This window comes from Lissotriton vulgaris, chromosome 6 (genome assembly GCF_964263255.1).
Source record: "Lissotriton vulgaris chromosome 6, aLisVul1.2, whole genome shotgun sequence".
NCBI lineage: Eukaryota > Metazoa > Chordata > Amphibia > Caudata > Salamandridae > Lissotriton > Lissotriton vulgaris.
In genome coordinates, this window is record NC_141694.1 from 210004143 (window position 1) to 210028866 (window position 24724).

The 24724-nt window shown below is 46.0% G+C and overlaps 1 protein-coding gene across 2 annotated transcripts in view; it reads left to right on the forward strand.

Moving 5' to 3' along the window:
• The window catches only part of CD2AP (CD2 associated protein), a 630446-nt gene that overhangs the window by 281387 nt on the left and 324335 nt on the right, over nt 1-24724 (forward strand). For both annotated transcript variants that reach the window (XM_086926250.1, XM_086926251.1), the window contains exon 6: nt 14192-14224. In XM_086926250.1, coding sequence (XP_086782376.1) covers nt 14192-14224 — 33 coding nt within the window. The remainder of the gene's footprint in view (nt 1-14191; nt 14225-24724) is intronic.

Genomic DNA, 24724 nt, shown 5'->3' on the forward strand with positions numbered 1-24724 from the left:
ACAAAGAAATGTGGATAGACAGCCAGCCCAAGCTATCAGCATGGGGTCTCAATTTGTTGATCGAATGCCCTGCTTATAGCTCAGGGCTGTCTGTTTTTAAACCTATTGCACCAGAGATATTGCCTGGTTTACATGATTACGTGTAGCTTGAAGTTATGCAAACAGCAGTGCAGGAAATAGGGGCTGCAGCAGTGTATTTAATTCTCCTGTATGTATAGTAGAGATGCTCAACTTCCCGTGACTCCACCGCTAAGAAGTCACAAATATAGGAGAAAAGTCTTTCTTTCAAAGTAATTAGGTTTGGAAAAGGAGCATACAATGGAACGTAATACCTTCATTAATTATGCAAGAACATATAATTAAACATCTTTTTTCCCAAATAATACAAATTGTTATGAGATCCACAAAATACATGCAAAAATAGAGTGCAAGGAGTCTTGAGATTTCTTATTTTCAATTATTCTTTATTTGTAGTCAAATGCATCCGCCCAGCCAACGCGTTTCGTCCAACATGGACTTCATCAGGGTTGGAATTGTCTTTTTGAAGATCACCAAGATGTTTCTCTATTATAACCACCGTAGCGTCTGTTAGATAAAGACTTTGAAGGAATTAATGCCTTCGATGATCTAAGGCAATTTATCCTTTTAAGATTTTGTTGAACGGACACAACGGTGATCACCAGCGCATTGACACTACATCGGGCAATACATTAAGTTTGTGGGTGATCATCGATACGATAATTTCAAATTGAATTGAAGGCATTAATTCTTTCAAAGTCTTTAACTAACAGATGCTACAGTTGTTATAATAGAGAAACATCTTGGTGATCTTGGGCATTCTTATTAGAATGGCGTGACAGACTCCCTGGTACTCCAAGAGCTCTTGACCCTTACACGTAAACATTACATACTCTTTATATACAAGGAATAGATCTCTACTTCGTAATACCCCATGTCAAATGGACCATTGAAGTAGAATGGCTTTTGAAGTATTCTCATGAGTAATTGAGTTTTTATGCTGGTTTTTCCCCGCTCCCTATTGTTGTCGGTTCCATTTCTTTTTATGTTGTGGCAGGGACATTACCCAGTGGCTTGGGAGTGGTAATTTTCTGTCTTTTTAATAGGTAAAATGACTCCTAGAGTTACCCACGTGGCACTTCCTTGTTTTATGATACTTCATATTACTTTAATCAATTACATGAGCAAACCATGTCTCTTTTTTTTTCAATGTACTGTGTCAGGGCTCGAGAAATCATAAACAAGCATATGCAATGCAATAGGTCTCGCAGCATTAAAGTTTGATTATTGGCATTGCATATGACAATGTGATGATTTGCAAGATGATAGCGATGGAGTGGGGGATGGATGGACGGATGGATGGATGGATGGATGGACGGACGGATGGACGGATGGACGGATGGACGGATGGACGGATGGACGGATGGACGGATGGACGGATGGACGGATGGACGGATGGACGGATGGACGGATGGACGGATGGACGGATGGACGGATGGACGGATGGACGGATGGACGGATGGACGGATGGACGGATGGACGGATGGACGGATGGACGGACGGATGGATGGATGGATGGATGGATGGATGGATGGATGGATGGATGGATGGATGGATGGATGGATGGAGGGGATGGATGGAGTGGGGGGAGTTGGAACCTCCTGCAGTCACTTTCACTTTCCCTCCCCCTTCTTCCACTGTCGACTCCACGCCCGTCAACGCGCCCCGAAATGCTCCCTTAGTCTATCACAGCACACCAGCACAATTGAGAAGGGCTCACCTACCCCACCCCTCCCCAGCACCCAGATCTGTCCCATCCGCAGGTCGCAGCTCTCCTTACCTGTGTAGGTCTCGCAAGTAAAGTCCAGAGGGATCACAGCTAGTGCCCGCGCCATGGCTGCTGGCGGCAGCGGGAGGCGCCCCTGCTATCCACCCGCGCGTCTTCCTGAGGCTCCGGCTCCCTCATTCGGCTGCCCGCATGCCCCCCGTATAACTCCTTGCTCCACCAGCAACTCTTTGCCCTTGCGCCCGTCTCGCACTCCAGCAGCCTCCAAGCCCAGACGGCCGCACCGCTGACATCACCCGCGCGCTTACACAACCCCCGCTTGTTTACAAAAGCGATCGGTGCCGCTGGTTTCATTTATGCAGTCTGCCCCATGATGTAAGGTACAGGTGTAATTTTTTATTCCTAGGTGGTTCATTTGCAGGATACCAAAAGTATTTTGGACAAAGGTGACATAACAAAATGTGTGTATTTTTTTTTCCAAAACATCCAATGATATGGTTTGCATCAATATTGGAGACAATAAAATAATGGTGTACACCGTTCAACATTTCAGAAAGTCCAATCCATTCCTGCGGGCAGGTGCAGTACGAGACATTTAAATAATGGGGACAGGGTCAGCCTTTTCCAGGGTCCGATAACCACCAATTCAACTAGAAACAAGCTAACAGGCCATGGTTTAAATACATAAAAATACAGCTTGTTCCGGTTCCATCCACAGGAGCGGGGAAAACGCTGCGGTCGTGTTTCAAAAAATGCATTGTTAAGGCCAAATTCATCAAATCGCTTCCTATCTGCTTGCTGTAATGGGGGCCCCCTTCAAGCCTCCAAATCCAGGCCAAGCCCCACCTTGTGACCTCCGGCCTTGAAGTTCTTTCCATCTACGATTGCAGAGAGTGGGAGTTTCACACCTGGCCTCAGGGTCTGGGTGTAACCAACACTGACTAGGCTAGAGTTATTTACTTTCACAGAGACCGTAGCAGACGGATCCAGCTAGTACTTGGCCGCTACTCCAAAGCGAGTAGTGTTGTTGCCTGCTGTCCAAGCTAGGTTGACTGCAGTGTCCAGATTGTCACTCACTTTCTGGTAAATGGATCCCCCAAACTCAGACCCGTCATTGACAGTGGTGTGCAGCTGGAAATCACCGGTTTTATATCCAACGGAAAAGTTATTCTTGGAATGCTTAGATTTGGCACTATCAAAACGCGAGCCACTTCCGGATAAGGAGTTATGGAAAAAGATTGAAAAATTAGAGACCTCATCAAGCTACTGCAGTGGGAAAGGCAAGTCCCCCACGTGGGCACTCAGTGTATTTCTTATCAATACTTGCTTTAAGAGTTCATGCCCACAATGGAATGACATGTTCTGCAACACTGTTTTATACAACTAGTACGGGGCGGGCGTGCAGGAATGTGCAGAGTCCCACTTAATAGAAACGACAGAGCAGTGGGGATGTGGAGGATCGGTGCTGCAGTCATGCTGACAAGATATCAAAGTGTTATCAACAGGTGGGACAGGTTATTTCCCCCAGGTGTCCTGTTTCAGCAGAGCGATTCTCTCATCGTACAGTGCGCAGTCCAACAGCCCTCCACTCTGGTCTCCCAAACCATGCGTTGGAATCTAGCAGACAATTTTCGGCAGAAAGAAATCCCTAGTGGCTGCTCCGGAGGTCCATGCAGGCAGCTGCTGGGCTGGGCTGCACAGGCCTAACACAAAGGGTTCCTGTGCACCCGTTGCTAGCACCCTGAAGTACCGCAGCTCAAAAGCTGCAATGTTTTCAAAGTTTACCCTGTCAGCCCCGGAATGGCAAGCAATACAGCAGGAAAGCGCGCACTCGTACATTAATATGCCGTCCTCCAAACTTCGTAAAGAAAAACTTCACGGAATAATGTGTTGACGGGAACATCTAATATCTGAATGATTAGGCAGCACAATCTTTTCATCACCTTTCTGCAGCTTTGTGGCTCTATTGCTACATTTAATTTCGGTAAGTAGGTGGCTAGTGCCATCTACAGGTCACCGCTAAAGAAATGCTACTACTCCTATTAGTGTATGATGCAGGGTCAAAGCCATCTGCTTCGTTACCTGCAGCACTGTGCTATTAAAGGAGACATGGTATACTCATTCTGACACTGAAGCAATTTACAAATATGACGTTAAGACAGCGGACAATGAATCACTTACTCAGCAGTTCAATCACAAGCATCGTTCGCACATAACATATAACCCCACGTAAATCCCAACATAGGCCTAGGTAAGCAATCCAATAATCATAAATGGGGAACTGTGGATGTGATTAGCAATCCGACTTGAAAGTCGCCATTTGGGCACAATATTGATACAAACCGTGGCAGGAAATGCGTTTGGTATGTTCATGCCGGCTGCTATCTATGCTAATCATAGAGGAAAGCAGGAAGTGATAGGCGGAGTCCCCGCCGCGCGCTGGTCGATGGGATTGCTGGAGGTCCTCCCTCCGGCCGCGCGCGGTGCAGGCTGGGATCGCGGTGGCGGCTTCGGGCCCCGGCTGACGGAGCCCTGGGAGATAGTAGCGGGAAAGGAGTGCGGAGGACCCGGCGGCAGCCCGCAAGGAGCGGCTCACACCGGGGAGGAGGGCACCCGGCACCGCAAGTATGATTGTGTCCTTTCTGTGACGCCCTCAGGGAAGGGGGATGCCTGTATGTATGTATGTGTGCGTGTGTGTGTCTGTGTGTGCGACGGCGGAGGGGTGGGGGGGGGATGTCTCTCTGTGCGTGTATGTGCGCTTGTGTATGTGTGTGCGCATGCGTGCAGGGGGAGGTGTGCCTGTGTGTTTGCGCTTCCCAGGAGACAGCCGCGCGCGCGTGGCCTGCGCCTATCGCGAGATGCGCGCGGCCAGGTGCTGTCTCCTGGGAAGCACACTCAGTAACAATAGATCTCCTGGCAGACACAGCGCTGACGCGCTGTTACGCCTCAAGACCTAAAAATGCACTAGACCTGCAGGTCTAGTAACCTATAAAATCTCCTCGACCCAAGTGAAGTGCAAGCATGTCGTCTTCGGTGAGTGAGGGTTCTTGTCCTGAAAGAATCTCTCTTGAGATACCACACCACTCATACACATAAATACACACAATATATGTGTTAATTCCTAGTTAACTCTTGTTATTCTTAGTATTTAACCAGGCATGCTTTTTTGTGAGACAAGCTGGTGCCGAGGCAGGAAACATCTATATCCTTCTCCCACTTCAAAGCTGGGCACCAAGTATAACTATGGACCCTCAGACCCAACTCTTCAGTACACCTCCAGACCTGTGGAAGAGCACTGCTGTGCTGCCCTACAAGAAGGACTACTACCTATGTGAGAAGGACTGGACTTGCATCTTGAACCCAGGAGAATCCGAGTGACTCAAAGGGCTAGTTGGCTGCACTCCTGAACTCATCACCTTAACTCTGCCTGCAGTGAGTATTGCCCCCCCCAGCCCCCCAAGTGGTGCTGCCCCAGTCCTGGACCTTTGGGGCAGCACCACCTGTGGTCCCCGCAGAACCAAGGCATTGCGATGCATCGCCCCGCAGCGCCTCAGAATCGCTGCTGCATGCCACATCTGAGGGCAGGACTTCGCATTGCAGCCCATCATAACCTCGTCTGCGCAAAGCATTGTCTGCGCAGGACTTCATAATGCTCTGCAACCTGGATTTAATGTACTTTGTTCAGCAGGCCTAACTGTGTCTGTACCCAGCCCATGCTTTAACTTTGCTTGATCTAAGAACCCAGCTAGGTGTGTAAGTTTAGGTAAGGCTAAGTAGGTATTATTATTTTTTTTTTAATTTTTCGCATGTTTGATGGGAGCCAGTTGGGAAACCCAGTAGTATTTCCTGATGCAGGGTAATCCAATCCCACCGTCGTACCAGGGCAGCATTAATTTGGATAACGCAATCCGCGGCCTCCCAGCCCAGAGAAGCTGACGCTGCGATTCTATTTCAATAAAATAAGAGGAAGGCACGGGATCAAAGACATTCTGTAAAGCTTATAAGAACCGCGGTAGCGCCATCATTTTAAACAGAACCGTACGACCCAGTAGGGAGCGTGGCAGTTCCTTCCATTTTACGATATCTCGGCGGAGTCTGGCCAAGGCAGGAACCAGGTTAGCATCGAAAGGCTGTTTAGGGTCCCGACAGATGTAGATACCAAGATAATGAAAACCCTCCTGCTCCACCCTTACCGGGCAGGTTTCTGGCACTCTAGGGGGGTCGCCGCTCAACACAAATAGGACCGACTTCTTCCAATTAATGGCGAACCCCAAATATCTACTGTAGATCGGCAAGACATCCATGAAGACAATGAGGTACTGTCGGGGGGAGGTCAAATACATCAGGATATCGTCCGCGTATAGCAAAATTTAGTCCTCCCACTCCGAAGTCCAGCGTAACCCTTTGATCGATCTATCCCAGCTTACCCAGGCCGCAAGCGGCTCCAGTGCCAGAGCAAATAGTAGTGGCAAGAGGGGACATCCTTGCCTGGTGCCCCTCCCAAGCTGAAAGTCACAGGACTTGTGGTTGACCACCACCCGAGCCAGCGGCGCGGAATACAGGAGACGGATGCATCGAATTAATTCTGGACCGAACCCGAATTTCTCCAACACCCCAAATAAATAAGGCCATTCCACTCTGTCGAACGCCATGGTGACGTCCAACGACAAAAGCGCAGCTGGCTCATGAATGCGAGCCAAACCTGCCACCACCCCATGGAGTCTACGAAGATTAAGGGCTGTATTGCGTCGCGGCATAAAACCGGACTGATCCGGGTGCACCAGTGCAGCTATGATTTTCACTGGCCGATTCGCGAGGAGTTTGGCCAGAATTATAGGCTCTGCATTTAGGAGAGAGATTGGGCAAAAGGAGGAGCATTCCTGACGCGGCTTACCGTCCTTGTATATGACAACAATGTAAGCTATACAATGGTCATAGGGAAGCATGCCATTTTCCCTGCTCTCAAGATATATGGCCTTCATGAAAGGAGCAATGCGGTCAGAATGAAGTTTATAGAGTTCAACGGGAATGCCATTCGGGCCCGAGGCTTTCCCGGAGCGTACCCCACAGATAGCCATCGCGACCTTGTCATTTGTGATATCGGACTCCAGAAACTCCCGATCCTCGGCAGATAAAACGGGCATTCAGATATCCCGGATGACCTCCGCGTTCTCTTCCACCGTGTGCAGCCCCGCTGAGGTATAGACCTCCACATAATAGCTGGTAAACTCGTCCACTATGTGCTGCGGATCCGCCGTGATCCCGGAGCCCGCAATCTGTAGCTCTGGGACCAGACGCGACCCCCAGTCTCCCTTCTCTAGCAACGCTATTAGTTTCCCCTCCTTATCTCCATGCTGTAGATTCTACTTTGTGTATTAGCGTGTTGTTCCCTCGCCCCTTTTCGCACTAGGTGTTTAAACTCGTCCCGAAGGAGACTGAGGCGATGTTCACCGCCCGGGTCCCTCGTGGTGGAGACCTCCTTTTCCTTCGCCAGTAGCTCCGCCTCAACCCTGTCAATTTCCGCCCTGCTCTTCTTCTGCCCAGAGATTAGGGAGAGGGCCTCCCCCTGACCACCGTTTTGTAGGCCTCCCAGAGAGTGCAGTCAGATTCGACTGTCCCTGAGTTCTCGCTAAAGTAGCTATCTGACACGTGCCAGCTCTTTTTTGGTGGCGGGATCTCTCAACCACCAAGCACTAATTGGTGCAACCCTAGCAACATTGTCAGGCTCGATTCTCAACTGCAACCATATCGGAGAGTGATCAGACACTCTTCAGGCCAGATGGCGCACTTCCTGGACAAATGCTGCCTGTGACGCAGGCAACAGAACATAGTCAATCCTAGAGAAAGAGTGGTGTGCCACAGATGTGTGCGTGTATTCCAGGTCCACAGGGTGCCGAAGCCTCCACCCATCCACCATGCCCGTTCCAGTAACAAACTCAGACAACCACCTACCAGAGGGGGGGCAACACACGGGAGGGGTATTTATCTAGTTCAACGTCCATGACTGCATTAAAATCTCCCCCAATCACCATGATGCCAATGGGTAACGACAAGAACATCCTACTCAGGTCACGAAAAGTCTGTCTGCAGTGAGGGGGGTACATAAACTGAAAGGAACGTGATTGTTCTGCCCTCCCACAGCCCCGAGACACCGACATACCGGCCGCGGTTATCGGACCAGGTAGCCCGTATGGTGTGCGGAAATGAATTCTTAACTAGTATCCCCACCCCTCTAGAGCCTGAGGTGAAACCGGCGTGGGGGACCAATTTATACCCACCTCTGTGTAGCACCATACATCTCTTTCCCATGAGATGAGTCTCTTGGAGTAAGACTACATCTGGCAACTGGAGCCTGATCAGCTGTCCCACCATTGCACGTTTGATCTTATCTCCCGAGCCATTCACATTCCAACTGAGGACCGACACAACCAAACCCCGTCTAACTGACGCCATATTCGTCTCCGGAAAATCCTAAAGCATTACTCGACATCCATTGCAAGCATAGGTCATAAACAAAACACAAATCAAAGAACAAAAATCCCCACAACACAACCCCCCACCCCTCCACCCTTCCACCCTGCACCCCTGCATGAAACGTTTGCACATCCCCAACCAGCAGTGTGCCTGTCGCCCCATAACTAACTACAAAATCTAAACGTAGAAAACTGAGGAGGACCTTACAACAGGCCACCAGCCCACCCCATCCCAACCCGCATACGAACCCCCATCAGTGCCAATAAAACCCTCCCAGAATATTAACAAAGTCAGCGGGGATTAAGAGATCTCCCCCCTCAAACCAGCTCCCTTGCCACCCTATTCAACTGCAACGACCAACACAGGATCATTGTTCCTCGTTTTCCATCGGGGTGTCTCCTTCGGTACCAGGCCCCTGGATACGGTCCAACCAGTCCGATGCCGCGTCTGGGTGATCAAAAAACCAGGCTTTGCCATCGCGTCCTATTCGGAGGCGGGCAGGGAACAACATAGAGTATTTGAGTTCCGAGGCCCGCAGCCTTCTTTATACGTTTATGAAACTCTGCCTTTGTTTCTGAACAGCCTGGGTGAAGTCAGGGAAAAAAAGGAGGGACGCGTTTTCAAAAGCCAGTGGACAAGTGGTTCTCGCAGTCTGAAGAATAGTGTCTCTGTCCCGAAAGTTCAAAATGCGGACGATCATAGGGCGAGGGGGCGCCCCTGTCTTCAGGCGGCTGCCAGAACTCTGTGAGCCCTCTCCACGGTAAAAAAGGTACTGAGACCCTTGGGCTTTAGATGGTTCAGGATGAGATCTTCCACGAATAAATCCGGGGCCTGCCCCTCTGATCTCTCTGGTATGCCAAGGATACGGACGTTGTTGCGCTTCGCCCGCCCTTCATTTTCGTCCAGCTTGCGAGCAAATTAGGTCCGAGACTCCTTCAACTCCCTCACCTCTCACTGGAGATCCGACACGTCGTCCGTGAGGCTCGATGTTTTAATCTCGAGTGATTTGACTTTTTCCGAGGTTTTAGTCCGGTCCGCTCGGATTAGGCCCACCTCGATGTGGACAGTGATCGCCGCCATCAGGTCCTTCAATGTCGGGTCTGCCCCAGACGAGCCATCATCATGGCTGCTCATTTGCGTGCGCTTCTCGTCCACCGGGGACCCTTTAGAGAAACTGTACTTTTCCAATCTATTGGACTGGACCGGTTTGGTGTTCCTCAGCGTTTTTGGAGGTGGCTTCTCGGGATCCCCCCTCGCTGCCATTTTAGCTTCTGTGCGACCACCAACTCCGCCAGCCGGATAAACCCTTATTTCGCAAGGGCAATCGGCGTAGTCACAGGTTGTCCCATAGTGGCGTAGATGTGCAGAGTCAGTAGGATTGAGATGGGGGTCCGAGGGCCACTCGAGTGGGACGCGACTTCCACGGGACGGATGTCACCGCACATTTCCGGTCCCTCTCGCCGTTGTTGTTGAACTCCAAAGCGGGCAGTGCCACACGCTGGGTCCCTGTGGCGCACCCAATAGGCCTCAAAAGTTCCCGACGATTAATTTAAGTCGTCCAAGCGGCCAAATCGTTCGGATTTTCGCCCAGTGGCTCAGGAGCGGGTCCCCCACCAGATGGTAGGGACTGGGCTCAGGATAATGTGCCGGATGGCGAGTCAGGATGTGGTGCCCGGCGGAGCCGGTGCTCAAGCGGCCATCTTGGTCGCCGGCGCGTCTCCTCCCCCCGCTTAGTAGGTATTTTAGATCTTTACTCTCATATGATTTGAAAGTGTGCATAGGTGTTTAAATTTGACACACTGTTCCGCCAGGAGCCATTGAGAATTTTCAAAGTTATGTAAATGGTCCTGTCAGACTGTTTCTCTTTCACTGAGACAGATAGATTCTGGCTGCTTGATTTGGTATCCTCTGATGGTTTGGAGATTCTTCTTGTGTGATAGTGTTGCAATAGTCTTGCTGAGATAGGACCAGCGCTCTTAGTCCTGTCCTGGTTCTTTACTGTAGAGGGGCGATCCTTATGATGATGAGGTGGTGGGTGATGCTTTTGACTACAGTTGCCAATTGTTGTTTAAAGGAAAGGAGTTTCGGAAGCCAGATTCGAGGATTTCTAACCATTTGAATTGGAGCTGGAGCATCACCTATTTCCCTTGGCCATTTGACTGGGAAGCAGCCTGCAATGGGTCTTGCCAGTTATCAGGATTAAGATTTTCAAGCTGTTTAGCTAAAGGTTACAGTCCTTCATCTAGTGTTAGAGACGTTTCAGACCTGAAATATTATTGTTTTGGTAGGTCACCATGGTTGAGATGGGTTTGTATATCCTCTGCATATGTATCTGGAATTGGAGCTGGTTGACCGATATCATTTGTACCAAGGGTTTCGTGTTGATATTGGACAGTAGTGGGAATAAGGAGATCTGTGGGCAATTCCACAGCTGATGGGTCTTGAGGACAAGTCGTATGAACTAATTTTGATTTGCTGGCAGCCGTTTGAAGGGAACTGTTACATCACCAAAGTGTGGTTCCATTATTCTTCGCTCCCTTTTCTCATTATGTAAGCAGGGACTTGTGGTGTACTGTTGTATGCCACTTATAAGTCGAGTAGGATAAGAATTTGAGAGTTTTTAAGATCAAGGTAAGATGCAACATATTTCCCGGAATCTGCTAATGCACATTCCATGCCCATCTTGAGTCTGAAACCTGATGGTCATGCAGCAATTGCTTGTGATTGCCAAGTGACACTGTTTTCCAGAATTTTGCTGATGAAGGGGAGATTTGAGATGGGTCAATTGTTTGATGACTTTTATTGGTCTGAGTTATGTTTTTTTCAGTATGGTAGTTATTACGGCTTGTTTTAGTGCGCTAAGTGCACTTCCCTGTTGCTGAAAGGCATTCATGATTTCCATGATATAGAACAGTGTGGTAAGATTTTCTTTCATGGTTATCTTGAGCATGGTTCTTCAGGGAGGCTTGCTAGGTGTTTCGGTTAGACTGACGCTTAGGGTGCTGTCTGACTGCCTCCTGCATGCTGTTGGTAAAACATGCCAGTCAGCATATGTGGGCTCTGCAGTGGGACTTGATGCAGTGGGCACAACATCTAGAATCTCTCCAACCTGTTCCAGATATCGGAAGGAACTGCAAAGGACCTTCAGTGGTGGCTGAAGGACTGCAATTGGGTCTACAGCAGAAATCTCTCTCTCCTTCCCCACCCAGAGCTCCCAATAGTGACAGATGTGTCACTTTTGGGTTTGGGTGGCCACCTGGGAGAGGTGGAGATCACAGTACTCTGGTCTCCGCCAAAGATTCCGCTCCACATCAATCTGTTGCAACTGAGAGTGATCCGTCTGTCATTGAAATACTTCCTTCTTTCCATCAAGGGAAGGCTATTTCACGTGTTCACGCACTACATCACAACCATGTGATATTGCAACAAGCAGAGCTGGGTCGGGTTGTGGACCCCATGACAAGAGGCTCTAAGTGTTTAGACATGGCTCGAATGTCAGGACATATTCCTGGTGGTTCAACATCTGGCTACCTCTCTAATTGCCAGATTAGAAAATCCATCTATGTCTACCATATCACAAATGTCATCTTCATCTGGAGGTGGTATGAGACCTTTTCCAAGATTGGGGAGAACCTTGGTTCGATCTGTTCACCGCTGCCTACAAATGTGCAAAGCCAGTAGATACTATTCCTGTCCAGAGTTCTGAAGAACAGGAACAACCAGGTCCAAGTCATGTTAGTCACTCCAGACTTTCTTCCACTCAGGCTGCCCCTTCGTGAGGACATTTTGGAGCAGCAACCAGAGTAGGGTATTGCACCTGAACATGTCCACTCTCAACCTTCATTCGGGAAGACTAAGTGGTGACAGTTGAGGATGTTTGATTTCCCTGCCGAAATATGTGATGTCATTCTGGCAGCTAGGTGCATCTTCTATCAAAACCATCAACCCCTACCGATGGGACAGTTTTGTTGCTTAGCTTGCATCTTAGTTCTTCTTTTTGGTCACTCCCTGATATCCATGGCTTTGGCATGCCATTTCTGCCTTTCTATGGTTGCCGGATTATCCTTACCTGTTTAAGTCACCTGTTGTGACTGGATTCTGTAAAGGTTTTCAGCATATCTTACCTCCCACACCCTTCATTAGACTCCAATGGGACTTGACTTCAGTTCTCACCCTCTTAGTAAGTTATCCTTTAAGGCTGATGCACAGCTGCCCTCCATGGCTCCTAACTCTGAAAACTGTCTTCCTTGTGGTGATAACATCTGTCAGGAGGGTTAGCGAATTGGAGGTACTTTCAATTAACCCTCCCTATACTTACTTCTTCCAAGACTTCTTGTAACTATAGCATCCTTTTTACCAAAGGTGGTCACAACTTTTTACGTCTGGCAAAGCATCACTCTGCCTACCTTCTGCCCCCCAACTTTCTTCCCCCCATCCCTTCCAAAGAAGAAAAGAGACTTTGCCGCCTTGATCCAAAAGAGTTATAATTTTATATTGATCGTTACAAAGAATTCTGGGTGGATGATTAGCTCTGTTTGATTTGCAGGGGCAAAGAAAGAGAAGACAATTCAGAAAAGAACTATCTCTCTGTATATCATCCTCTGTATTAAGATCTGCTACGCAATAAGAAACAGCCTCCTGAGGGCTTAGAAGCTCACTCGACCTGAGCTGTAGCTGCACCCACTGCACTCGCTAGAGGAGTCCCAATCCTTGAGATTGTTTAGGCAGCAACGTAGGTAATGTTGTACATGTTTGTTAAACTCTACTGCTTCGTCTGTCTGGACTGCAAGAATAAGAATTTTTCCTGTTCGGTCCACTAGGACTTCTTAGTTAAAACAGTCCACAGACCCACCACTGGAAAGCAATTGCTTTGGTATGTATTCTGAGGTAAAGAATCTGCGGCTAGAAGTCTCTATCAGATGAACAAGTTACTTACCTTCGGTGACGCTTTATCTGGTAGAGACTCTATTGAAGCAAATTCCTTACCGAACCTCCTCACTCTGGGAACTGTCTTATCATATTTAGAAATCCTTTAGAAATTCACAGACCTACTAGTCATTCCTAGTAAGCTTACCTCCGCCCTTATGGTGCGGAAAACAGAGTCAAGAACTGAGGTCAGCGCACTGGGGGTGGCGCCCATGTAGGTACTACGCACGTCCCTTTTGACGCTGACAATTGCAACAATGCCACGCATAGCTGAACATCCCCACCTAACGGCTTGCATGGTGGATTGCTAAAAATTTCCGGATTCAGTCTGACATCTAGGAATATTCTACGGTAAGGAAGCTGAGACTGGACAGTCTTTCTCCCAGATAAAACATTATTAAAAGTAAGTAACTTTTTCTTTGTGTGCTGTAAGTTTTTTTTTTTCTTTCTTCGTTGTTTTGTATTTTGTTTATTGGAAATATGCTATTGCGTGTAGTACTTTTTAAGTACTCTTCTGGGTGAGGGATGCATTCTCCAAACAATTCAATTAAATATAATCTAGTTAGATAACTTCTCTCTATGCTCTATCACAATAGACTAAACTTCAGCTCTGCAAGTTATCTCTTACTAATATCAGTAGTATCACTCTTATTTTCCTGGTTCATCTTGATTCTGTATTTCATGTTTCCACTTACTCCTGCTAAAATATAGTTCAGTGCATATACCACTCTGTCTGACTTGGGTTATTTTTATGCTAAGGCTTCTCACCTGGCTATTCTCAGCTCATATATCTTCTGTAACTACACCTTACTTATGTATAGTTTTTATTGCACTTAGCTATATTAAAAAATGTCTGCCATAGTCACCCCTTCACCACCCTTTTTTAGTATGCAAATTAATATTTCATCTTTCTTTAACTTTTGTACTACAGACCTTGTTTCATCTCATTCGTCTCTGGTGTATTAGTAATTATTTGTGTTTTTGCAGATCTGGCAACGAGAACCAGCAACACCACTTCAGGTGAGGCCCCCACAAATTAACTCCAAATTGTCTTCCTAAACCTGCCTTATTCGATAAGTTTGCACACGTTGTGAAATTATACATAGTGGTTGAGCAACTGTGGGTCCTAATGCAAATTAAGCATTCATTTCGTTTTTCTTTTAAACAATACTAATGATTGTTTGTTATGGAATGTAATAAAGTTGACACAACACTTTAAATAAAAATCCAGTGCAGACTAAATGGAAAATACTTGCCTGAGTGCACTGCTGTGGATATACTGCCAAACATAATAAAATAACCCTAGCAACACAATATTTGATTAATTACAAATGTGCAGCAATAGGCTTTGGTATGTAGTTATCAGTATCCATTATACAGCATGAAGGTTGTAACTGTTTCTCAATAACTTTTCTTATCTAGATAATAATTTCACTGATATTGTTTAATGCATACCCTTACAGAAATGCACAATTAGGTAAAATGTGAAACATAATTGCTTTCTAGGAAGGTTATGCACCCACAGCTCTTCCAAAAGAGATTGATAGATAGAATGCAGAAGCAAACATAACACCTCCTTCAGAAAAGGAGTCCGAAGAAGGAAGATTTTAACTCTGAGTATCTGTGCTTAAATGGATCAAATTTGTCCGTCTAATTACTGTTCACAATCTTATTTGTAAATGGTTTCTATTTTATAAAGCACACAAGTCAATACTGGTGATGTTGTAATAACTCCAACACTTTACAAACTGTCCTAATCTGTAGTAAAGAAAGTTACACTTGAAGGAGAATGAAATAGGAAGAAAACCGGGACAATGTATACTAGCCATTCATTTATGGATGATGCATTTAGAGTTGAAATGTAGAGTGGAAGTGGAATCTGGAGGTTTTGTCAATTTCCTCTTGTATGTGATATCTACTTTAATCTTCCTAGCAGGTTCGTATTTATTTTGAAGCCCATATTCCACAGCTGCCCTTTCAGATTGCCAGTTATCAAGAATGTTCTTCATACATAATATTGCTCACCTTTATTTGTACACTCAAGTTCAGATATTGGCCATTTGCGCAAATTTCAGTATTCATTCTGTTTTCTCGTAAAAAAAATCCAAATCTTTCCTTTCAATCTGCATACCCTGGTTTAAACACTACTTGTTTCTTCATTCGAGTCTGGCACATCCTTGGTGTGGTCTCCAAGATCTTCCCACCTAGTTGTGGGCAATTCTTTATACAGTTGCAGGGCAGGTTGAATGGTAACAGCCTATTAAACTCACCAGATATGCTACATGCAATGCCTTTACCAGCTTCCCATAGAGTTAAGATCACGTTGTACAGATTGGGCTGGTGGTAGTTTTACTGCCTCCTATCTGGCCAATAAAGTAGTTTCCTTGAGGTAGTATGGAGGGGGGCAAAGAGGTTCTCAGGGTATTGGTAGTTATAAAATATTTTCAAAAAATGCAGGAACAAACATACAGCATATAAACATACAATCTCCTTTAGAACCCAGCGGTTAGAAGCAGGAGTATTTTCACTCTGGGTAACTTACCTTAATCAGGTTTTAAATATTACCACCCTTTGTCCTTCAAATCCATAAATAAATCCGTATTACAGCAATATTGGTTATCTACTTCGCTGATCCTATACCAGTTTAGAACTTCAATGAGTTATTTAAACTTTCACATTTTATCATTGTTTTGATTTTAAGTAATATTCTTTACATTTCCAATGTATTCTCCAATATAATATCCATTAGGAGAGAGCAATACATGTAAAATATACATCTAAATTAGGATTTTACCTATTATAAATTTCAAATGTTATAAACAGTCAAATATTAAATAGTGTTTTGCCTAAAAAGCTTCTACCGCACAGTTTAATGGGGATGTTGCAGAGCTTGCTCAGAGAAAGAGATACCCTAACGCTATAGGCCTGGCCAGCAAGTTGCAGATATATGGTAGCATCATAGAACAAAAAGTTTTTCTGTTTTTAATAAACTCCAGGAAACACATTGCTAATACAAGTGAGTCCATTTCACATACTATCCTCGCTGTCCACGTAAACAGGACATTATTTGTTGGCCTACTCAGATTGTATCAGTGGATCCAGTTTCTGTGCACCTAGAAGCAGCCACAGGGGGGAACATCACTTACAACGCATTTTTTACAACGCACTACCATTACATCGCAACCATTACAACGCAAACCATTACAACGCATTGCGCTGGGGGGCGCTCTAGGATAGGGAATATATTTAATTTACTATCCAACACCTTCCCTGCTATCCACGGGGACTGGAGTTGGAATAGTAAATTAAATAATTCACTATCCAGCGCCTAAAAGCATTATGCGTTGTAATGGACTGCGTGGTATAAACCGCGTTGTAAAGGCATGCGATGTAAAAGCATGCGTTGTAGTGACACCAATCCGCCACAGGGGTGTATGGTAGCACATGTTTTTAGACGTTACTAAGAAAATTTACTTTTATTTTTGATTTTATTCTGTAACACCCCTCTGTGCGAGTCCAAACCCCCAACCTTGTACATCACCCTCCAAGCTAAGCTCTTTCTTTGATATTGTGATCGTTCACGCTTAAGTCTTCATAATGTTTTTTCCACAATGGATATTCTGGCCAAAAGTGCATCCTTTAACTCCCCACATGTTGAGATCCTTTCAGGAACAGATTTGTAAATATGAAAATGTAAAAAGTTTTACAATTTTCTAAGTAGTTGTCAATATTTCCAATTTTCACATTTTGTCTACGTGGAGTTTGAGTGAAGAGTTGTGAAACCCATAAGTGGGTCTGGAATGCTCTAAATTTGTGAGAAGTAGACAAAAATCGGAATTCAGCAAATGGCCACTGGTGTAGGTCACTCATGGTTTTCCCAAAGAAAATAATAGTTGAAATAAAAAACAAAAAAATAGGAAAAAATTTAAATAAGTTAACATTTTTCCATCTGTAATATTTTCCCCTCTAAGGCCATTCTAATAAAAAATAACATATCATGGAATCCATCAGATTCTTTTAGGTTACAGGGATACATAGGGTTTGTTGTTTGTCCAAACACATGTGATACCCAGAAAGATGGACCGTGCTTCAGTGTCTTATTTTTCATTGTTTACTGACCATGCATCAGTTCATATGCTTAAAATGCAATAAACTACAATGGGTATGAAGAAAATCTATGCATTTTTTTAAATGTGCTTAAGATAATCTGTTTAGGAATAGTTTTTTGTGCAACAATTTGAGTTACCCATGATATCATGTGATTGAGGGTGTTTGAAATGTTTTCCTTCTTGCACACTGACTTGCATTTGAAAGCCAAAAATGAGGACAAATTCAATAGGTAATGATTGTGTATGTGTTATGTTATGTTAAGTGCTTTTTATAAAGCGCGCTGACACCGAAGCTTCCTGGCGCTGATAGACAGAATAGATGAGGAGGGAGCAGAGTTAGCGAGATCTAACCAGAGGTGGGGAAGAGGTGGGTTTTCAGCATTTTCCTAAAGGTCAGGAGGGAAAGGGAGGATTTGATGGGGAGAGGGAGAAGGTTCCAAAGTGCGGGAGCCAGGTGAGAGAAGCGGCGACCGCCGAATCTCTTGGTTTTGCTCTTGGGGGTGATCAGCAGATCTCGGTGGGCTGATTGAAGATTGCGTGTGGGACAGTGAGGGCGAATGAGAGATTTTAAGAAAACGGGGCCAGGGCAGTGAAGTGCTTTAAAAGTGAGGCATGCCACCTTGAAGGCAACCCTACGATCGACTGGGAGCCAATGAAGGCACGTAAGCAAAGGCTTAGCTGATTGCCATCTGGGGGTGCCATGAATCAGGCGGGCCGCCTGGTTCTGGACAACTTGGAGGCGTTGTATAAGATACTACGGTAGGCCGTGGTAGATGGCATTAGAAAAATCCAAGCGGGAGAGTACCAATGAGATGACAGTTTTGGTGAGTGCCGCAGGGGGAAGAAGGTAACGGACTTTGCGGATCCTCCGGAGTTGGTACATACAGGAGAAAACCACCGCTCCAACTTGAGCTCTGAGGGACAGTTCGGTGTCAATGATGACACCCAAACTCTTTACTGTTTTTTCAGGGGTGGGCGGGGGGGGTCCAAACTCTGGCGGCCAGAACTGTGGACCCCAGTAAACGTGGCTGAGCCCAGGAAGAAGGAGCTCAGTTTTATCGGGGTTCAACTTCAGTTGGTTCTGGTTCATCCAGAGTTGGATGTGAATCATGGCTCCGTGAAAGCTTTTAACAGCATGTGGTGAGTTGAGGGGAAAAAATGATTTGTAGATCGTCAGCATAATTATAGGTGACGATGTCCCATTTCGAGAGTGACTGAATGAGTGGCCGGAGATAAATATTGAAGAAGAGTGGGGAGAGGGAAGATCCCTGGGGGGACACCACAGGACGTGGGGGTTTGTTTAGCAGTGTAGGGGCCCAGACGGACCGCCTGTGTTCTTCCCATAAGGAAGGATTTGATCGACTCAAGAGCAACGCCCCGGATGCCTGCCTGCTCGACACGGTGGAGAAGGATGTTATGATCCACCATGTCGAACGCGGCCGACAAATCCAGTAGGACGAGGGCCTGGGGAATTCCCGCGTCCGCGCCGCTCCTGAGTGTGTCAAGAACTGCCAGAATAACGGCTTCAGTGGAGTGAGCAGGTCTGAAGCCGGCCTGATTCGGCTCGAGATAGCCGGAGGTTTCTATGAAGCTGGACAGGCAGCGGGTGACATGGGCTTCCATGAGTTTGGAAAAATAAGGAAGGAGTGAGATGAGGCGATAATTTGACGGCTCCGACATGTCCGCCCCTGTTTTTTTTAGGAGAGGTACCAGAATGGCGTCCTTAAAGGCAGTAGGACAGATGCCACTGCAGAGAGATCTGTTCATTAGATGTAAGACAGTGTCTGGTAGGTTGAGACAGATACTCCGCAGGAAAGAAGGTGGGCAGCAATCATTCGGAGAACCAGATTTCACACAAATGGCTAATTCTGACAAGGAGGTGGAATCTAGAACAGGGAAGGAGGTGAGGGTCAAAGGGTTGTGGGAGGAATTATCCGGTAGTGGCGGTTGGGGTAGTGGAGGGATCGATTTGTTTTTGATTTTTGAGATTTGTCTACGAAGGAGTTCAGAGTATCACAGGCCTCCTGAGTGGGGGTCTGGGCAGGAAGGGTTCTGTCATCTGTGGTTAACTCATTCAGAACTCTGAATACCTCCTTAGATTTATCAGTTGCCTGGGAGATCCTGTTGGCGAAGTGTTCCATTTTGGCAGAACGGATAGCTGTTTTGAAATCTTTACGTGCGGCCAGATAGGATTGTTTGGCTGAGTCCGAATAGTCATGTCTCCAGATGCGTTCTAACTGGCGTGCTTTTAATTTCCGGGCTTTAAGATCGTCGGAGAACCACCTGTGAGTTCCGATGTCTAGTACAGGGGAATTTGACTAGGGGGGCAAATCGGTCGCTAGCCGACTCTAGCCAGGAGGCAGTATCTCGTTCTATTCCGTCGATGTCGTTAGGATCATGGATGAATGGGCATGAGTCGGCCAGGGCGGTGAGGAAGCCCTGGGAGTCGTATGAGCTCCATTTACGGGAAGAGCCACCAGCCATCAGAGGGGCAGGAGTCTGGCCGTCAACTGTGATGATGGTATCCACTAAGTAGTGATCAGACCAGGCGCATGGAGATATGTCTGGTGGGGACAGTGCCAGATTGCAGGTCCAAATCTGGTCCAAAATGTGTCTCTTGATATGGGTGGGTTGAGAGACCTGTTGGACGAGGTTCACATCTCTCAGAGTCTCAAACAGCTCCGTGGCATGAGGGCCAGCATTGGTGTCGCCAAACCAGTAGTTTAGGTCCCCAAAGATAGCGAAGCAGGAGTGAAATGTGAGGAGAGAAGACAATTGATCATTCATAGTGGAGGAAAAGGATGGCATAGGGTGTGGGGGCCGATATAATAGGAGGAAGGTAAGAGGGCCAGTATTCATTTGCACACTAATGAGGAGATTCTCCACCTCTGGGAGGGGGAGAGAATAGGAGGAAATGGAATTAAGGCGTTTGGATATGATGGCCGCTACCCCACCACCGGGCTGATCGCCAGGTCGGTCAGCGTGGAGAATGTAGTAGTCAGGGGGGAGAGCCGCCAAAATATCTGGTAAAGATTCTGAAGTAAGCCACGTCTCCGTGAGTAGGAGAATATCTGGATTGGAGCTGGAAAGCAGAATGAAAATATCCTCAGAATGTTTTATTAGCGAGCGAGTGTTCAGGTATGATACCCTAATGGATGTGGAGTTCCTAGTCGACGTGGTTGAAGATGGACATCCGCCGACAAGGGATTGGTCAAGACGCGAGATACGAGCAGCAAAGATGTGCTGCAAGACCATATTAGATGGTAGTGTGGCAGAACTCTGTAAATCTCTGAGTGCTTGGGGGGAGTATCTGATGAGATGGTCAGCATGGCGTGCCCTATGGCCCGTCCTGGCGCGGACGGGCGCAGACGGGCTCGCCTTTGGCCGGCGCGCCCGCTCCGCCCGTCCGCTGCGCGGACGTGGAAGGCACATGATATAAGTAGGAAGATGGAGAAGGGGTGTGGCCTAATTGTCGAGGGGGCGTGGCCTGACCAGGCTTCCCCACAGTGATGTCACCAGGAATGGCGGCCCGCGACAGCGTTTAGATCGGCTGTGCAGGGGAAGTGCTAGCGAGGGTATGTGTGTGTATGTGTGTATATATATATATATATATATATATATATATATATATATATATATATATATATATATATATATATATATATATATATATATAGATGTATATATCGATCTATCTCTCTGGAATGCCCAGTAAATGACAAAAAATCCTCCTACTAAGGGTTCCTACACTTCTCCAAATTAATAACGGTAACACACTTGTGTGATAGTACTATTAACTGTGACAGGAATTAATCAAAACTTGCACTATTTGAAATCAATGTGGTTACATGATTATAGTTTTGGTCTATGACATGGTTCGATGCACCCCCTCCAAATTAATAACGGTAACACACTTGTGTGATAGTACTATTAACTGTGACAGGAATTAATCAAAACTTTCACTATGTGAAGTCAATGTGGTTACATGATTATAGTTTTGGTCTATGACATGGTTCGATGTACCCCCTACATGGTGGTGTAGCGTTATTATTGGTCGAAATGTGTGGGAACATAGGGTGGCGAGACTGTCGCCATTGACTGGAAGTTCCTGAGATGCCTGTCCTATAAATATGGAGAAACTACATCGATGTTCTTAGGGCATTCTGAGTAAGAAAACATGCTGGCATCCAGGCAAGCTGCACCAGCCAGGATTCCCTTGGTTCTCTGTATCAGAAAAGCTCCGAAAAGCTCGGGATTTGTACGGATCCCTGGGTGCCGGCAGACCCCAGACCAAAATGTTGCAGTCATCCTCCAGAGATTGGTGAATGAACAATGAATGGAGTGGAGCATCAGGATGTAGTGTCACCGGTCCCTATACTGGGCACCAGATACCTTTCTGCAATCTGGGGGGGAAGAAAAATGGGAAGGCTGGTTACCCACTCTGTCAGTCCATATGTCAAATCTATGCCCAAAAGAATACAAATATCCTCCCACTTGGCATGGAGATTACTATAGTGTTCAGGCTGAGGACTGAGTTACACATTGGTCTTACTGTCCATGTTTGTGCTGCGGCACATCCTTAATTAAATGTGCCCCACCGAAATCGGGACATTTGCAAAAAAAAAAAGAAAGGTTCTCTGCCCAGGCGCGATCTCTGACAGTTTGCTTTGCCACAGAGGAAAGCTCCGTTTAGGACAGGGCTGTGGTTTGAAAGGTCGACTACCTCTTTGAAGAGGGCAATTTCCAGGGGGATCCTGGGGCCCCAATTCTTCCTACTGGCTGTTAGATCTAAGTGGTGCACAATCAGTGATCCATTCAACAGCTCTTTTTGCCTATTTCTGTTAAGCCTGAGAATGCCACCTTATGATCACACAGGCACAAAATATGAGTCCGAGTGATCCATATTGTAGAAGGGCCCACACAAGCACCTGCAACGCCCTAGGGCCCCAGGGGTGCAAGGAGTAGGCACAAACGCCTTTTGCATTCCCAGGTCACTTTCTTTAATTCAACCACTGGCATAGCATGATTAGGTGTCATCCTCTTCAGTCACCCTTCCCTGGCGGAGCAGAAAGACTTTGGCCCATTGGTGATTGGGGGCAGGTGGCCATTCTAGGCTCCTCCATCCCCTTAAGATTCATCCCTTGTGGCTAGTGGGAGCATCACTGCCTGTGGACCACTATGCTGGGCAGTCCCTGAGCAGGGATCCACTAAGGATCTGTACTGCTGGAAAGGTAAGTCTCTCCATATCCAATCCCCAGCCCCAATTACTTCCTATGATATCTATCCTGTGCAGATTGGTGCTTGGGGCTGGGATATGCGCCTGAACACCAATCACACCAAAAGCAGCCAGAGTATTTAGACTCTGGCTGCTTTCAGTTTCAGTTTCTGTATTATCAGTATGCATGGCGCGCTGTGCATCGTTGAGATTGGAAAAAATAAATGTTGGTCTGCAAGGCAGCACTCCAATTACAGCCTAAAGTCAGAGCAAAACAAGGGAATCCTTCTGGTGTGACTACCAGGGCGAAACTGTGCCCTTAATGCAAGGGCGTGAACTTCACATCCTCCATGTTGTAGAGATAGGGTGTACTTCTTAAGAGGTTAAACAATTTGTCACTTATATGTGATTTAGGTATGTAGTTACTCAGGGCCGTAGTTTGCCCCATTAGCACACTGCGTATAAAGAAATGTGCCAATCTTACTACTGCTGGTGAATTTAAAAAAAATGGAGGCTGCAGCACATTTTCACAGGTCAGTCCTTGACTGGCTACATCAAAGCAGTGATTTGCCCCTGAACACACATCTTGCACCTCCCCCAACTTACCTTAATCACCAACAACTTAGCACCCACAGACTGGTAGTAAGATGTTTGTTGGGTGTTGATGTTTGGTAGCAGGGAGTGAGCAGTAGATGGAGTTTAAAGTTGGGGCCTCATATGGTGCTAGCCACCAGCGACTACAGATATTAACAAGCATTTGCAATGCAATAGGTCTCGCATTAGGACATTTTGAACTATTGGTATTGTAAATGACAATTTTTTTATTTATGTGTTGGTTTTGAAAATAGCTAAATTAATAGCTTTGTCATTTACAATGCCAATAGTTTCAACTTTTGCAAATGTGACACCTATAGCATTTGTAATGCGATATGTGTTGTATTTACGTGACTTAGATGTATTGATATTAAAAATAACAATGGCTTTTCATTTTTTTAAAATAATTAATACTTAAATAAAAGTTTTTGTAATTTATAATGGCAATAGCTTAAACTTTTGTAAATAACTTTTGTGAAGATTATGTTCATTGTATTTTATTGGGACGAGTGTGATTATAGGAGTGTAATTATGTGGCACTGAGTGGTATTTGGAGTTTATGTTGCATTGAGTGCAGTGTAATTATGTGGCGTGTAATTATGTGGCACTGAGTGGTATTTGGAGTGTATGTTGCATTGAGTGTAGTGTAATTATGTGGCACTGAGTGGGATTTGGAGTGTATGTTGCATTGAGTGCAGTGTAATTATGTGGAGTGTAATTATGTGGCACTGAGTGTGATTTGGAGTGTATGTTGCATTGAGTGCAGTGTAATTATGTGGCGTGTAATTATGTGGCACCAAGTGGTATTTGGAGTGTATGCTGCGTTGAGCGCAGTGTAAAAACCAAACATGTGAAGTGTTACAAAGTTGCCTACAGACACGCGTTCCAAAATTGTCTCTGGATTTTGTTTAAAAAAAAAATCTCACGCTGTCTGGGCACATTTGATTTCGTGTTAAGTTACCTTTAAAAATAATATAAATGCAAGTGCAGATTTTGTAACTGTTTGTCTTTAAACAACATGCAATCCCCAATTGTACGATTTGTGATCTTTCTTAGGCAGGCTGACACCAAATATTTTTTTTAAAGCTGCCGCCTAATAGCCCTGGCACCTCTTTTGTCACAAATTAAGCACTGGAAAAGCGGCTGAAAGAAACCAGCACTGCACGAAGCCGCTGTAGCTAAGCCTCAAACAACAAGGAACGGCAGCTGGCTGTGTGCACGTGCATCACCAACCAGATTGAATATGCAGGAACAGATGACGGCTAAGTAGGTGAATGGGCCTGGCGGGGACCTTTATGACAGTGCGACTACAGGCCCGCCCTCCCATCCGCAGACCTATGGAGCACTAAGTTTTTATTTTTATTTTTAATAAGCAGGGAAACAGACACCAATTAGATGTATATATTTAATTTTTAAAGCAGATTTTGTGATTGATATGCACTTCATAAATATGTAAGGAATGCTCTCAGGGAGTGAAATATACCGTCCTGACGACTCCTCAGGGAAGGTTGGCAGAAAATGAAGACCAGACACTAAGAGGAAGGTGGGGCCATTAACCCCCGACCCACCATATACTTCCTAACATCTTTCCCAGATTTTAAT